The sequence below is a fragment of the Colletotrichum chrysophilum genome (genome assembly GCF_026319265.1).
Source record: "Colletotrichum chrysophilum strain AFK26 chromosome Unknown scaffold_192, whole genome shotgun sequence".
NCBI lineage: Eukaryota > Fungi > Ascomycota > Sordariomycetes > Glomerellales > Glomerellaceae > Colletotrichum > Colletotrichum chrysophilum.
The window spans coordinates 40107-55845 of record NW_026517479.1 but is presented as its reverse complement, the minus strand read 5'-3'; the positions used below and the strand labels follow the sequence as shown (position 1 = coordinate 55845).

At 55.4% G+C, this 15739-nt stretch overlaps 7 protein-coding genes across 7 annotated transcripts; 4 read left to right on the top strand and 3 right to left on the bottom strand.

Annotated features, from left to right (window-relative positions):
* Positions 1-1252: 1252 nt before the first annotated feature.
* On the top strand, positions 1253-2948 carry COL26b_012836 (uncharacterized protein; the record flags this gene model as incomplete). Its single annotated transcript, XM_053185471.1, has 3 exons — positions 1253-1928; positions 2543-2712; positions 2766-2948. The coding sequence occupies 3 exons, from the start codon at positions 1253-1255 to the stop codon at positions 2946-2948; spliced, it is 1029 nt and encodes a 342-aa protein (XP_053030595.1).
* A 1856-nt stretch (positions 2949-4804) lies between these two features.
* Positions 4805-6936, top strand: COL26b_012835 (uncharacterized protein; the record flags this gene model as incomplete). The annotated part of the gene is made up of 5 exons (XM_053185470.1): positions 4805-5202; positions 5302-6184; positions 6234-6359; positions 6422-6513; positions 6570-6936. 5 exons carry the CDS (start codon positions 4805-4807, stop codon positions 6934-6936), a joined length of 1866 nt encoding a protein of 621 aa, XP_053030594.1.
* Positions 6937-7051: 115 nt separating this feature from the next.
* COL26b_012834 (uncharacterized protein) lies at positions 7052-7834 on the bottom strand (the record flags this gene model as incomplete). The annotated part of the gene is made up of 1 exon (XM_053185469.1): positions 7052-7834. One exon carries the CDS (start codon positions 7832-7834, stop codon positions 7052-7054), a length of 783 nt encoding a protein of 260 aa, XP_053030593.1.
* A 631-nt stretch (positions 7835-8465) lies between these two features.
* COL26b_012833 (uncharacterized protein) lies at positions 8466-10151 on the bottom strand (the record flags this gene model as incomplete). Its single annotated transcript, XM_053185468.1, has 1 exon — positions 8466-10151. One exon carries the CDS (start codon positions 10149-10151, stop codon positions 8466-8468), a length of 1686 nt encoding a protein of 561 aa, XP_053030592.1.
* A 2372-nt stretch (positions 10152-12523) lies between these two features.
* On the top strand, positions 12524-12900 carry COL26b_012832 (uncharacterized protein; the record flags this gene model as incomplete). Its single annotated transcript, XM_053185467.1, has 2 exons — positions 12524-12754; positions 12871-12900. 2 exons carry the CDS (start codon positions 12524-12526, stop codon positions 12898-12900), a joined length of 261 nt encoding a protein of 86 aa, XP_053030591.1.
* A 165-nt stretch (positions 12901-13065) lies between these two features.
* Positions 13066-13766, top strand: COL26b_012831 (uncharacterized protein; the record flags this gene model as incomplete). Its single annotated transcript, XM_053185466.1, has 2 exons — positions 13066-13137; positions 13197-13766. The coding sequence occupies 2 exons, from the start codon at positions 13066-13068 to the stop codon at positions 13764-13766; spliced, it is 642 nt and encodes a 213-aa protein (XP_053030590.1).
* Positions 13767-13948: 182 nt separating this feature from the next.
* Positions 13949-15731, bottom strand: COL26b_012830 (uncharacterized protein; the record flags this gene model as incomplete). Its single annotated transcript, XM_053185465.1, has 5 exons — positions 13949-14097; positions 14209-14310; positions 14371-14666; positions 14722-15181; positions 15461-15731. 5 exons carry the CDS (start codon positions 15729-15731, stop codon positions 13949-13951), a joined length of 1278 nt encoding a protein of 425 aa, XP_053030589.1.
* Positions 15732-15739: the final 8 nt, after the last annotated feature.

Sequence of the window (15739 nt, the reverse complement as noted above, 5' to 3'; positions counted from 1 at the left end):
TGACGGAGGCAATAGGTTCATATACCTGGACAAAATCAAGCCATTCCGTATGCTGCTGGCGGCAGGCATGAGTATCAATCAGCCAGGGGCCTTAAGCCTCCCTGTTTGGTCGTCTGCCCTGCTCAAGGTCGAGGTAGCGACATTTCTTCTCAACTCGGATTTCGCTCGAGACATTGCTGTTGACCCTCAAACGATGGTACTCTGGCCTTCCTGGTGGCAGGTACAGGTTTTCGAAAAAGAATCCAGTCGGCGATGCCTCCCACTATTTTACCGGCGCCTGGGTCCTACCTTCTTGCGAAGGCTGGGCCAGTTTGAAGACACAACGAGTGAGAGCCGAAACTTCAGCCTCCTTTGTTTTGCGGCACAGCATGGCCGTGTTGATGAAGTTAGAAATCTGTTGAAAATGGGACTGGATGTGGAGTGTGAAGGGTCAGCTGCAGGAACAGCATTGATGGCTGCTGCACATGAAGGTCGAGCGGATGTGGTGAAGATACTGGTCTTTCACGGTGCGAGAATACATTACAAGCGGGCAGAATTCTGGGTGAGCGCATTGGATTCAGCCAAGTGCTTCCCGAAAATCGTTGAGTGGCTGCTTGTTGGTAGGTTTATTGAGCAAGGAAAGCTTCAGATGCCGGCAGAGACCTCAAGCGATTTCACAGCCGGAACTCGACCTTGGAGTGGTGTGCGCCGGGGTGTCTTCTTGTTGGAAGGGAAGTTCCAAAGAAACACGAATCAGTCAAGCATCAAGTGGCTGCAAAGCTTACAGAGGGTCAAAAGAATGATGCGAGGAACGGTGGCAGTCTCCGAACTGTGGATACCGGCGTTGGGCTGAGTAACGGTGATGAACCTACTAGTTATTCACACTCGGTATCTCCCTTCGTCTCAAATGATTTTTGACCAAGAGAATATGAATACGATTGAATAAGCCGAATGCAGAGTACCACCCGCTCTGGAACATGCCCAGATATGCTCATACTGATGTTTGCGGGACCGTGGCGCCCGCTAATTCCACGCCTGAGACATCATCTTGACCTCCGTGGCGGGCTGAGCCGGGCGGCTGCAGGTGAGCGGCTGGATTGCATAAGTGGCATATTGCCTCATTCCTGCAAAACAGATTTACCCCAAAGCGGTGCAGTCGCGTCTGGTGTCGATGGCGCCACGGCAACCTCATCTCAGGTGAACATCAACCCCCGGACGTCTCCCAGCTTCTAGCTCGCAGCTTTCACACTTAGACGTGGTAATATCTCCCGTAATGAATACCGACGGATGCGCCATCGACGGCAATGGAGATTTATACGGCCTTGGCGTGCGCATCGGCGTCTACTGCCAATGGGTCTCGTCCTGGATCCGCATGCTGGTGGACGAGGAGAGCATCGAGGATGTCCACGGGGTCAACGCCATATTCGTCTTTGCAGTCATCATCGCCACGATCTTGGCGCAGGTCCATCGCGATGTGAAGCCGATAGAGTTGTACATCATGCTGCAAATCTCTCTTGGTTTCTTCATCACGGTGCTCAGCACGATAGGAGTCCGGAATCACTTCTTGCGACCGAAACGAGTCAAGCTTATCTGGCATCACTACCAAAAGGTCGTCGAGAAGCGCAGGCAAAATGCGGAAATGGGGGAGAAGATTTGGAGTCGCCATCGGTTCAAGCAAATCTTCAAAGAAGAGCGAGAGAGGAATAATGTTGTCAAGGCGTTCTACCAGTCCTTATTTAGGATGGGCCGCGAATACCTCGAAGATGCCGCTGCGAAACAGTATCTTTCCAACCCAACTTTCGAGGTCCCTATCGAGTACCTGACTCCATTCAAACCTCGTAACATTTCATGGGTTGGAGTTGTATGGAGGACGGCCATTCTCGGTGTCGTGGCGGGCTTCAACGTTTATTTCTGGTTCTACATCGCAAACCAACCGAATGCTGATGACGGTTGCGGAGCCCCGTTTCTTTTTCTCTTTTCGATGCAACATATCAACAAGCCTGTGTTGGTTCTTTCGCAAGTTGTCGCTATCATAGTTGTCATTGTGGTTTTGCCTTTATGTCTCTTCCTAGTATCGGCGGCGGCTTTCCTAGTCACTCTTCTAAGCTTCTGTGCCCTACGCGACGTGGTTTACTTGGTCATTCCGAGGTCGACCAGAGTTACCAAAAGTCTCCGATCAAGACTCCTCCCGTTTTTGGAGCGAGTGGAATATTACTTGAGGGTTGGGGAGTTCATTCTTAAACGGACACCGAGCTTTAGAGTGTTTGTGTCTGTTATTTGGCTCTTCATCCTGTCTGTCCAGCTTCTGTCATTCTTCACGAAACTGTCGGATCCCCATAGTGTGAGCATTCACGATTCTGTCAGGGCTGCCATTTCGCTTTTCACGCCGAAGCAGTATGATGATCGTGGCGAAACCGACTCTGCAGTCTTGGCCGAGTGCGAGACCCATGGGGAACACCAACTTGGGTGAGTCTTATTGACCCCTGCAAGAAGTGATAATTACTGACGTTGACATTAAGCAACTCCGTTTGCTTTTATCTAAGCGTCACGTGGAATGTCCTAGTGTTCCTAAGCATTTTATGGTTCATCCTGTCCATCGAACTTACGTTGGGGTGGAACCATGTCCAAGACATCAACGAGATTAAGACAACAGGTCAACTGATTCCCTTCATCATTGGATGCGTCAGTACCTGCCAAGTATTGAAGCAGGTCGCGCTGATCGGGCTGCGAAAGGTGGGTGACATTGGGAGCTGCTCCCCACACTCTCTGCTGATGAAGTGTAATAGATGTTCCCGGATTGGGCAAGTTACGAGCTCGAGGCTGCATACACTGCAAGGGGCGGCATCAAGTTCCACATCAACCATAGTCCACGTGATGACGAGGGGATTTCAACGAGCTCAGAGACGCGGATGGCCACGGGCATCGCCTTCAGGGATGTTGGGTATGTTGAGTCGGGTCAGAAGCCGTGATGATGGATGGAGCTGTGTGGGAACGATACTTCCATAGTCCGAGATAGTTGCAAGGGGTTCATTCTTCAGAAGTGCGGAACGTCGCCTTTGATGACCGTGACGGGTAGACGAGCAGCGAGGCATTCCAACTCGGTGACGGAGATGACCCCGTTCCAGACCGTTGGAGATCCGCACGTTACGACGCAGAAAGCAAACATTGAACACGGTGTGACACGAACACACGCAGGCCAGGCTCAGAGTGCCCACGTTGCCGCGTGGGGAGGGAGGTGAAGTTCCATGATGATCAAGGCGTTGAGGCGGCCGACCCGACGCAGTGGTTCAACTGCGGTGTCACGTTGAAACTGTGCGGGCTTTGAGATTTGGCGGGCGTTCCGTCTAGAAATTCGATAATCCTCCCCACGTGCAAAGGCCGAGCGTAACAAAAGTACTGGACGCAAGCGTCAATATTTATTGCAGAGCAAACATTGGCATCCACTGCAAGAAGCAAACATTGGGTTCCAACAGGCATTTGGGAACCAAGCTGTTGGTACCGGGGATGCAAACCATGACGTCCCGATGTCTTACCAACACCGCCAGTTTCACAGAGCGCAACACCGAGGACGTGGTTTGGCTTTTGTTGCTAGAAAAGCCTCGAGTTCTTTTCGCGGCTCTTTCTTGATATCGATGTTTTTGTCATGGCAGTGTTTTGGGGGGATTCTAGAAGAATGTGTTGGTTCAGATCGCTATTTCCGGGCTGCAGTGACGCTGTTGGACGGTGGAAGAGGGGAACGGACGGGGGTTAGGACTCAGGGACCAGGGTTCAACAAAGAACAATGTGGTCAGTGGCTGCGGCACAGCCACCCCTGAACTCCCCGAAGGCCAGCGTCGAGGCCATTTCGAGTCTACGGCCAACAAGTGGGAGGTGGGAGGACGCGGGAGGGGAGGCAAGGAGACATGGAAGAGGGAGGGGAGATACCGGAGTACGTGCCCGCTCACCGCAAGGAACCAGCAGGCGATGTGACAGTGTCTGCGAGTTAATTCCCCTTCAGCTTAGCTCAAGAACAGCGAGAGAAAAGACTTTCAGCAGCAGCTAGCACCAACACACCAACACGCACACACACACACACCAACAGCGGCTGGTCTAACACTCACTCTCTCTTCCCTCTCTTTCTCTCTCATCTCAAAACAAGAAGAGTCAGGGGCTTAGTCAGTGCTTGGAGTGAACAATGTTTGCTTGTGTTCGCCCCACCCGCACGCCGTCTCAATTTCAACATCCAGCCGCCCGCTGCTGATGCTGCTGCTGCATCTCCTCAACCCCCCATTTTATTCTTGTTGGAGAACCGGAAAAGCAAGGTACAGGACCAAGTGGGAAGAAAAAATTCCCAAGAGACACGTCGAAACTGTAACTGTGTGTCCCCGTGTTGCACAAATACCGTCTCACCCCGAACTTTCCACACGGAGAAGAAGAAATCACACACACGGCTCGGACGCTTGCATCTTTCAAGACACACTGTACATAGCCGCGCCGCACTGCACCGCACCGCACCGCAGGACGTTGGACCTGGGACCCTCCATCGCCTGTGGATCTGCACATCATCGACAAGGGAGGGAAGAAGCACTGGCAGAGACAGACGGACAAAACAGCAGCCAGCCAGCCAGCACCGCACACCGAGGAGAGGGAGGACTCGGCCCGCTGCTGACCCCCCTTCTTTTGGTTTCCCCCCCTTCACTCACCGAAGACGCACCGCCAATTTGAAGCCGAATGGGAGTCCCGTGACCCGGTTGGGACGCGCCCCCCTCCGCCCTCGAATCTCGGCCGGGAAGAGAGTTGAGAGTTGAGAGTTGAGAGAGAGACCCCTCTGAGAGTGTGAGGGATCATGAGCGAAGACAATCACCCTCACGTCAACGGAGACGGCAGACGGCACAGCGAGCCCAATTTCAAGCGTCGGCGCGTCACCAAGGCCTGCGACTTCTGCCACCGCAGAGGGCGCAAGTGCAAGCCGGTCACCGAGGGGAGCGGGGTCACGCCCGTCACCGGGCCCGACGGCCAACCCTCATGTCTGACCTGCATCGAGCACAGCGCGCAGTGCACATGGAACCGTGTCGCGGCAAAGAGAGGCGTCAAGTCCAAGACATCGCCCGCGTCTATCAAGCAGCCTCATCAGCAAGGCGAGGGCGGCGGCTCGGACAGGTGCTTTTACGATGAGAGCCGCCATGGCAGCAGAAACCTTGTTCACCGTCTCATATGCATCTTCTTCGACACGGTGTACCCAGTGTTTGTGTTCCCCCGCCTCAAAGTCAACTTCCAATCATTCCCGATTGGGGGTTCACGAGAACGAAGAGCCGAGCGAATTTGCTGACATTGTTCCACAAGGTTTCCCTTTTACGATGAGGCGAGTATCATGAGAGAATGGGACAACACGAGCATGTCCTCCAACCGTGCCGCCTTCGCCCGTCTGATGGCCATCTGCGCGCTGAGCGCCTCGCATGTGCGCGACGGCGCGCTGTTCAACCCGGACATTCCCGAGATGATTCGCGATGAGCACCAGCAGGCCTACCTCGACGACGGGCGGAAAGCCATTCCCGACGACAACCGGGACATTCCCAAGCACGAGATCTTTCAGTACCTCCAGGTCGTCGGCACGCTGTCGCTGGCGGCGATCCAGATCAAGGACGACGTGCTCTTTGAACAGTACCTCGGGCGCTACCACAGCATCGTCGCGCAGGCGCAGTTCCAGTTCGAGAGCAACTGGGGTGAGCTGCCCAGGAACGAGGTGTACGTGCGGCGGCAGTTCTTCTGGTCCATGTACCGCCTCGAGGTTCACTCTGCGCTGATCCAAGGGCACGTCATCCGGTGTCCGGAGTTGCAATGCGGCGTGGCGTACCCGGTGCACGTCGGCCTCTCCGGCGTCCTGGATCCCACGGGTGCAACAGTCGGCCAAACAAGAGGTCACTCGAAGCCCGAGATCTTCTTCCCGGGGAGTTGGCTCACCGGCTGGAACTACATCACCGACCTGTATCGCATGCTGGAGCACGTCATTGTGCGCATGCGTAAGCAGCGTGTGCAGGCGGTGCATACGGACCGGCATGATAATGACATGGATATACTGCTCCCATCGATCCAGGAGATGCTGGACAACGTGTTGAACAGGAAACTGCAGCTGCCGCTGTATGCTTCTCAAGCGTTCCCGTCATCGAATAATCGCGAGGAGAACCTGTGCGGATTCCAGGTTGCTAATATTGCATGTACATATCAAGTGAGTTGTCAATCTTCCGGCGGTATGCATCCTGTTCTAACACTTGTAGCTCACTCGCATGGCACATTTCGCCTGCTTGAATCAATTCGACGACGCTTGCAATGCGGCGATTGACTTGATCGATGAGATTACCAAAGTACCGCCCGAGTATCTTAGAGCGATAGGACATCCCATGGTACGCTCCATCACCCCAGCACCCCACAGCCTTATGTATGAGAGATCCTAACATCACGCAAGCTCCAAGAGCTGGTTGGCGTCGGCCACTTGCTCAGCAGCTTCATCGGGCGCCACCTCACCACACATCAATACTTCAGACTACGAGACGTCATGTACGTAATGATGAACCCTCCCACCGGCTTCTCGCCATGAAACTGACTCTCTCAAGGCGGCACATGGCGCAATTCCTACAGAACTTGGGCTCCTGCCTCCCCAACGCGCCCCAAATATCGGGCAAGCTGTTGGCGTACATCACCAAGATTGACGACGAGATCAAACGGCGAGCCGAGCAGCAGCCGCAGCAGCCGCAGATGCCGGTTGCGACGGCGATTCCCATCACAGAGATGCCGAGTAGTACCGGGCAGCCACAGCAGATTGTGGGGGTGATGCCAGCCAGCACCATGGACCAACATCAGATGCAGAGCGTTCCCTTGTACAACTTTCCCATGAACTTTATGAACAATGTGTTTACGACGGCGTTTAACGATCAACCGGACATTGACTGGAATTATGCTGTCGAGAACTGGACATCATGATAGGAAGGGAGTGGAGGCCATTTGGGACGGACACAGTGTTACGGGGAGTTGACACGACGTGTGGGTTTATATACTCTTTCCATCTTCTTAATAGACGAAATCTGGATTACCAGTGCTAGTAAACATGCTCCAAGTTGCCAACCAATTCCTTGCTTTGCACCGCGCAGTTTCTCTTTGCGTCGTTCGTCCATGTTGTGTCTTCTGATCGCGCCCTTTTCTGGGCTAGCCTAGTCAGAATATTGATGCCGGATCGAACGCCGTCGATTGTCGCTGCGCTCTGTGGAAGCGCCTTTTGAATGCCGTCCTCCAACGCAGCCATGCCCGCGCACCCGAGGATGATGCTAGTCGCGCCATTGTCGATCAGCCGCCTCGCGAAGCTCGCTATGCGCTCGACGACAACGCCACGCTCCAAGCTCTCCAGCTCCAGGACTCCCAAGCCCGTGGCAAGCACACCTGCCGACGTGCCTTCATACCCAAGATCGGCCACAGATTTTGTCAGGATTGGTTCCCAAGCTTGCGCCGTCGTGACGATTCCAAGCTTCCCACCATCTTGGGTCCCTTCCTGCAGCGCAGCTTGGAATATTCCAGTGATGGGGATTATCAAGATCTCCTGGAGGGCGTAGACGAGCGGGTGATCTGAGAAGCAACACACGAGAACCGCGTCAACTGGTTTTGAGTTGATGTAGTCTATCGCCCTAGGCAGGACGGCCTTTGTCGACTGCAGCGCCTGTTCATGGTTCTCGATGCACGGCGGACACTCGACGAGGTCTCGGCCATCGATGAAGGTGATTTCGACGTCGGGTCTTGATGGATGCAGCCGCGTCAAGTCATCTGTCATACCCGTCGTCGATATCGGGATGATGCAGAGAAGCCTCGTAGCTGAGTGCAGGCGCTCCATCGTCTTCAAGAGGGCGGTCGGTCGCGGTCTTTTGACTTCGGGCGAGAGGGCAATTCAGCAGCTCTTTATCCAACAAACAGCACCACAGACCTCCTTTTTGAATTTTGAATCTGTTTCTGAAAAGGTCGTGAGGGGTTATTGAATAGAGACGACATCATTCAACCCGACCGCCCCCGTTTTCAGCGGGGAGAGGTTTTTGGAATTGTTCCCGCCGGCCATGTGCTATTTAACCGCTTACCCGCCCGCCGCGTGTCGAGGCCGGCCCAAAGGCGGCGCCAGAATATGCGCGGAAATATCAACTTGCACTCACACACACACGGCAGTTGGTCATTGGCGGCGCAATTGTCCAGCTCACCCACCCGGCGGCATGGTTCCTCTTACGTAGTTTGGTGGTGAAAGCGTGGCCCTCTGGGTGGATTCACATGGGAGACACATCACATCACATTAGACAACTCGAGGTAATCAGGGTATCTCTTGATTCAAATACGGAAGTAGGCCCTTCTTTCGGGCGTCTTTTTCCAAACTCACACTGTTTCCAACAATCCCGTTCTACCGCCGGACTCCATAAACAGCAAAAACCCACGCTCGCTCGTGACCCAAGGAACAATACCCAAACAACCAAAACATTAAATCAGACCGTCTTATCCTCCGTGGACCCTTGACTCTTGGAGCTCTCATCCATCTCGGCCTCCTTGGTCGGCGACTGCTCCCGGCCATCAAGCACCGTGCCCTCTCTCGGACCGAACGTACCAAAGTAATCCGCATCATCAACCGCCGTCGGACTCTCGATCGGGGCAACGTAGTGAAGCAGGCAGTATGTCACAACCGCCAACGTACACCCCAGCGGCCACGCAAGGTAATATAGATGCGACCACCCGTCCTTCTCAACCGTGGGATCCTGCACCCGCTGGATGAAGCCCGGCAACAGCGCCCAGGTCCCCATGACCCAGGCCACGCCCGCCCGCCAGTTGACGCCCTCCCAGTACCAGTACACGCTCGCGCTCGTGGCCTCGTAGAGGTGCGTGAGCTTCAGGTTGCGGCCGCGGACCAGGTAGTAGTCGGCAAACATGACGCCCGTCATCGAGCCCAGGAACACGCCGTACCCGCCCATCACGGTGAGGAACTTGCTCGCGCCGTTCATCAGCTGCCAGGGCTGCATCACGAACGCGAAGGCTGCGGTGAGGTACCCGCCTCTTCTCAAATTGAAGTACCGCGGCAGCAGCGCCGAGAGGTCGATCCCGTTGGACAGCGCGTTCTCCGCCACAGCAATCCCAAACTGCGCGAAGATGAAGGCCAGACTCGCGAAGAAGACGGCCACGCGCGCGCCGGCCGAGTTATCGTAGTGTGCCTGTAATGCGTCGAGAAAACGGTAGGGCTCCCAGACCAAAGTCCCCTGCGTCTTGGGGAACAGCTGCGCCGCGCAGGAGGTGCAGACAATGCCGATGAAGGCAACTACAATAGTATTCAGCGGGACGAAGAGCAGCTGCGACATGAGCTGGTCGCGCGGCCGGCGCGCGAAGCGGGTGAAGTCCGACTGGCTGAAGATGTGCGTGCTGATGCCGCCGATGTTAGTGCACACCCCCAGCGCCAGCATCCATCCCAGATGAGAGCCGGTTGCTTGCTGGACGCCGGCGGTCGCCGTGATGTCGCGCAGCATCGGGCCCGCGCCGTGCGCCGTGGCCACGCACCAGATGAGCAGCGCGAAGACGGTGGGGATGACGGTGCATGCGGCCACGGCGAAGGGGATGTGGTACCGCTCGGGACGGATGTAGATGAGCGGCAGGCAGAGCAGCGAGAAGATGATGAAGCCGGTGAAGTCGGCGACGGTCATTGTCCCGTTGGCCAGGGGGCGGTCGAGGGCGTTGAAGGACGGCGCCATGGATGATATAAAAGTGCGCACGCACTGTCCGCCCCAGTAGACCTGGGTAGAGTACCAGATGAAGGAGAGCATGATGCGCTGCACGAGCGGGAAGAAGGCGCCGTACATGCCCCACGAGGCCTTTTGCAGAATTGAGAAGCCAATGTGCCACTTTGCTCCCGGGCCGCCGGCGAGCACGCAGATGAGGCCGACGAGGATGTGGCCGATGATGACGGTCAGCATGGCCTGCCAGACGTTGAGGCCGAGGGCGATGAGCGAGGAGCCGGTCGTCCAGCCGCCGATGTTGAACGAGCCCGTGACGACCCAGAGGCCGACGAACTGCCAGGGCCCGTAGGTGCGTCGCTCCGGCGGCAGAGGTCGTGTGTCGCGGTTCATGTAGGCTGTTGTGACGACATCGGTCTCGCGGGAGACTTCGATGCGGCGGAGGAGGCCCGCCATGGGCTTTCGTGAAGTCATCATCACGCAGCACACCTTGATGTCACGCGCGTCGTTGAATGCGGACGGTTTGTAGATGCAGAGGGCTTTCCGGCGTGCCTGGTATACCGGCGCCCGTGGTGGTGGCCGCTGTTGAGCGGTTGATGTTGCTGGAGGTTGCTGCTATCTCGCTTGGTGGTATGTGTTTGCTGGCATCGGTGGACGCGCCGACAAGGAGGCGGGACAAAGGCTTCACGGGTGAGGACCACGACCAGGGGGCGGTGGGCGAGCGGTGAAAACCAGACAGAGACTACCACTACCTAATACCTAATACCTAATACCTAATACCTAGCGGGATGACTGGGATATGAGACGAGGTTGTTTTGCGGGGATTTCTTGAGAGGGCACAGGCACCCAAAGTCGAGAGGGACAAAGGGGGGACGAAGAAGAGGGGGGGCGATGCTTGACCGTAAGCAACTAGACCAGACGAATCTGAGGTGGCTTTTCAGACTTGTCAGACTTAGCTCGAAAGCTTAGTTCCGTCGCACGGCAGCGGCTGTGCGAGAGTTCTCCCTTTGTGATGGTGGAACGAGTCAAGAGACGGGAGAAAGAAACAAGTCACAGTGTGTGTCGAGGTCAATTCGGACGGGGCACGCGGGGCCTTCTTTAATAATCCGGAAGGGGTCATGATACAGACTGGCGATGGCTTCGAGAAGCAGGTTTCGATGATCACGGACGGGACGTTGCGGATTGAGTGGGGAAAACTCGCCGACGCGGCGAGGGACAGGCGATAGATCACATCGGCATTTGACAGTGGTGTTCAAAAGCTGGGCTGGAGTTGAAGCTGACCGTGCGTTCATAGTCACTATGGACAGGGTTCTCTCCATGGAAGGGTGTCCTTGGCTCAGCTGTGACGGGCGACATGCAGACCAGCTCGCGACTCTGAGTTATGAAGCGTGGGATGGTGGCGTTCGTTTGAAACAGGACGATAGGGCAGACGAGCAGCGAGAAATAAGAGATCATCGTAAGACGAAGTTGAAGTTACGCGATTGCCGTGCTGATGTCGAAAGTTGTGCGCCCTACAGAATACAGTTACCGTGTTGACGGATAACCCATGCGGTGTTTTTGTGGTTCCACGCCGTCGAAATCCCATACCCGTGTTCCAGATTTCCAGTTTGCTGGTGAAGATCCCCTGCCACAAGGAGAAATAGGGGTGAGATGGGTCTCTTTCTTCTTCCCGGGCAGCTGGGAAGCCTGGAGGCTGGATGACGGAGAAGAGAGGGGCAATCTCGCGAGGGAAGAGACAGGGGTCGTTTCTCGAAGCGTCCTAGCCTCTGTCGGGACATTGAACATCTTGGCTCCTGGGAAATCATTTTTCTTCTTCTCCCTTCTTTCTCCTTTCCCCCTGGCACCAACCGCATTTTCACTTATTCCATTCTGCCGTTCGCCTTGGCATGCGGGAACGGAATCGAACACGGACCCCAGTTGTTTGCTTGTTTGCTCCCTCGGAGTGTGGAATGTTTGCTCTTCCCCATTCAGCCGCTCACCCGCTCATGGCTGCGTCGGGAACAGCCTGCACAGCACCAACGGCATGTTGCGATTGGCCCCCGTCCTCCGGATGTGACCGTCCATCACAACCTTTATTCGATGGGCACCTTATCTCCGTTGTCGTACGCAAGTGAGGGGGCGCCGTCCGCCTTTACCAGCCCATCGATGGGGCGCGCGAATCGGAGGACCGAGGCAGGCCGAGAGTCTCGATGCTGTCATACCGTGGACCCTGTGGCTGCTCTGTTACGCTTTCCAGCCACGTTTCTATGCCCGGTGTTTTTCTCCCGCAATTCCATGCTCTTGTGTGACCCGGCTTCGTGACCACGCGTCTTTCGCGACCGGCGGTCCGGGGGGCTGCGAGCGGGCTTCCCGAGTGATGAATTGCTGGTCCCAATTTAGCCGCTCAGCAGCCAAGACCTCATTACCCCGCGAGGCCATCGCGACCCGAAGGGTCTTTCGGTCGATTCTTAACACTGTTCGTTCCCGTCCGCTTGGCCTGGCATACATAAAGATGGGAGCTTGGACATTTTTCTTGTTGGTTGGCAGGTTTTTGGAATGATTGCCTGCACCGCTTTCGCACCCCTTTTTATCCGACTATCCCGCATAGCCATTTGGTTGTATCGTACCGTTCGCATCGGACGAAAACTCCTTGTTAATTGCTCAACAGCTGTTGGTGGCTCAGTGTTTGCTTGCTCTTTTGCCCTGTCTAGTGCCTCGCACACCGAGTTTCCTGTATTCGAACCCTGCAACTCGCTGATTCCAGGAACCGGAACGCCGTAACGTCGAAGTGGTTGGTCCAAGGTTGTGTTGTTTGCTCTTTCCCCCCGGCTTACGACCAACACCCCGCGATGGCTGTGGCCGCAGCAGCTGCGCTTCCGGTGGTTGATCTGCGCTCATTCGACTCGGTTGAGGGACTCGCGCAGGAGCTGATGCGCGTGGGCAAGGACCCTGGCTTCTTCTATGTCGTTGGCCACGGATTGGGCGACGGCGTTGCAGCGGACATGTTTGCGCTCGCGGAAACATTTTTCGGCTCACCCCTGAAGGAGAAGTTACGCTTCGCTAATGGGAGCGGTGACCTGGTGAGTCTTTGAGGTGTTGGCTGGTGGTCTAGAGTACCTGCGCACGAGATGTGCGGACTGGGATGGATGCAATCAGCGCCATGGTTAAAAGTCGCTGACCGGTGTTGTCTCGCTAGGGTTACACGGGAATGAGGGAAGAGACGTAGGTTGCATGACCGATCCCCCTTGTAGACCGCCATGTGCTGAGACGTTGCGTTGGGTACAGGCTGTCTGGAGCAGGACCTGGAGATGTTAAGGAGTCGTTCTATCTATCAGACCCCGGGCGGACGAATCAAGTACTTCCCGCGCCGTTGGAAGCTAAGCGAGAGAAGATGGCCGCCTTCTTCGCCGGCTGCGACGAGTTGGCCAAGACTCTGTTGGAAGCACTGGCTGTCGGTTTGGGTGTGAGTTGCAACCAACTGATCGGGATAGAAATGCGCGCGATGCTGAACAGTTTGCGCAGATGCCCAGAGACTTCCTGTCCAAGGCCCACACCGGTGAAAGTTGTCGCATGCGACTCATCAACTATCCCCCGGTGTCCCAGCTCTCGTTCCCTGAATCCGCGCCGCCGCCAGCGTCGCCGAAGCCTGATGACATCCGCGCGGGGGCGCACTCTGACTACGGCTCGCTTACGCTGCTCTTCCGCCAGGCGTCCGACCAAGGGGGGTTGCAGGTGCAACGGCACAGCGCATGGACAGATGTGCCGTGCCTTCCCGACGCTATTGTGGTTAACATCGGGGATGCGCTCGAGTTCTGGACTGCGGGGAGGTTGCGGTCGACGGTGCATCGGGTGGCGTTTCCGAGGTCTGCGAGTGAGAATGTGGGCCGGCTGAGTATACCTGTTTTCATACAGCCTGACCGCCATGTGCTGTTGGAACCGATCAAGGGTAAGGGACAGCCAGTCACGGATGAGAGCGTCATCGACCCGGAGTTCTTGGATGTTCTGAAGAGAAAAGGGTACGAGAGCGCCAAGCCCGTCACGAGCTGGGAACATCTCGAGAGGAGGATAAGGGCGACATACGGAAAGACATGAATGCACGAGAATGGTGTGAGGAGGGCATAGCGCGTCATAGCAGTGTGCTGACTTTCGAAGCGTTGGATTTGCAGAGAGGATACCCAATCCCGTAACATGTTTACCCAGGCATTATGTACATATTTGCATGGTCCTCAGTATATGCAGCAGTCATTGGCTCGTTGTACCGCACTGAACAGCGTTCATATGCCAGCCCAAGACTTTCTTGGATCGAACACGAGGTTGAGCGGCCCAACTGTCAATGTTCCAGTATCCTTGTTATCCGCCAGAAACTTCTCCCCGGTCTGACCTTGCGCATATCTCAGGTTGTACTTGTGCACCACCGCACTGACTACGAAGCGAGTCTCAAGGAGGCCCAGCTGTTTGCCGATACAGACATCATGCCCTTTCTTCGGTTAGACAGTTGACTCATGAACCAATATTTGCAAATGAGAACAGGTACCTGTAGAGAATGGAACGTATACCGCGGGGTTCTTGACAAGTTCTGGTCGGTCAATCCAGCGCTCTGGGATAAACTCATCGGGGCTCTCGAAGAAGCGAGCATCTGGGTCAAAGAACGATTAGTGCCACTTCACTCGATACTCGATGCCTCATAGGGACCTACCGCGGTATTGTGTGTACGAAGGCACGAACACAATCGTGTCCCCGGGAAGCCAGACGTCGTCAACTTGCAGACCCTCCGGGGGCGTCATTCTCTGAACACCCGAGGGCACCGGTGGATGGAGACGCAAAGACTCGTCGATACAAGCTTGTAGATATCGCAGCTTCGCAAGGGGTGCATGCTCCGGTTTGTCATGCTCACGGAAGTATTCATCGACTTCCTTTTGCAGCTTCTTGTACTCCTGTGGATGACGTGCCAACTCCATGAAGAGACACGACAACACAGCAGCAACCGTGTCACTAGAATTGCTTGTCAGCCATAGTTAGTACGATCCAACCAACCAAATCTACATACCTCCCAGCAACAGTAATAAGAATACAGTCGCCGTACAGATTCAACATGTCCTGGAACGAATGCTCTTTCTTAGACTCAAAGTCTTCAAGGACCCACGTGAAAATATCCGGGCTCTCCGGCTTATTCTGAATGCGCTGCTGAACCTGCTGGGAAATCCAACCCTTGAACCTCCTCAGTTCGGCGTTCCACAGGGACATCTTGCGGTAAATCGGCAACGCCCACATGGCGTGCGTGAAACGGCCCACAGCCAAAGTCTCGTTGTGCAGCCCGTCCATGTAAAAGTGCGCAACGCCGTCTTCGAGCATGCGGAAACCATGGCCGAGAGAGAACTCGCCCATGACGTCGAAGCTGTAGAAGTTGAACCAGAGGGATGCATTGAACCGGGTGCCCGCACTCGCTTCGATCCCGGCGAGGAGTTGGTTGGTATACTTGAGTACTCGTGGCTCGTAGTCGCGCAAAGCTGAAAAGATCAGTTCATGTCAAGCTGTGGTATCTGAGAAGCACAACCTTTCGAGGTGAGTCCATACTCCCATGCCTTTCGCCGTCGTGAATGCGCCTCCTTATCTCTGACCATTTGCATCGAGACCATGGGATGGAGCAGGTTGTACCACGGGCCCTTGTAACAGTCTGTCTCGAGAAAGACCGCGTTGATGGCACCTGGCTTATTGATCGAAAGTTCCGTCGGGCCTAGGGACGTTTGAGCATCATGCCGTTATCTGTGAATTGAGTGGTCTCTTACCAACTCTCACAACGTCTCCGTACTTCTCGTGAAGCTTCTTGACGTCTTCATGAAGATGCATCCGATTCCAAATACTGGCTGTTACATACAGGTTCGAGAACTTCGCCAGGATGGGGCCGGGGAACCTGTTTAACCGATGGAAGAACCCACGATACACCACCATACTTGTGTAAATGCCAAAAACAAGAGTCGCGAAGAGCATGCCCACCGCTTTGGACGCATCCGCCAATCCGATTGACTCGATAGGATGTGCGATCCAGGGAGCGAGCATTGGCGCAG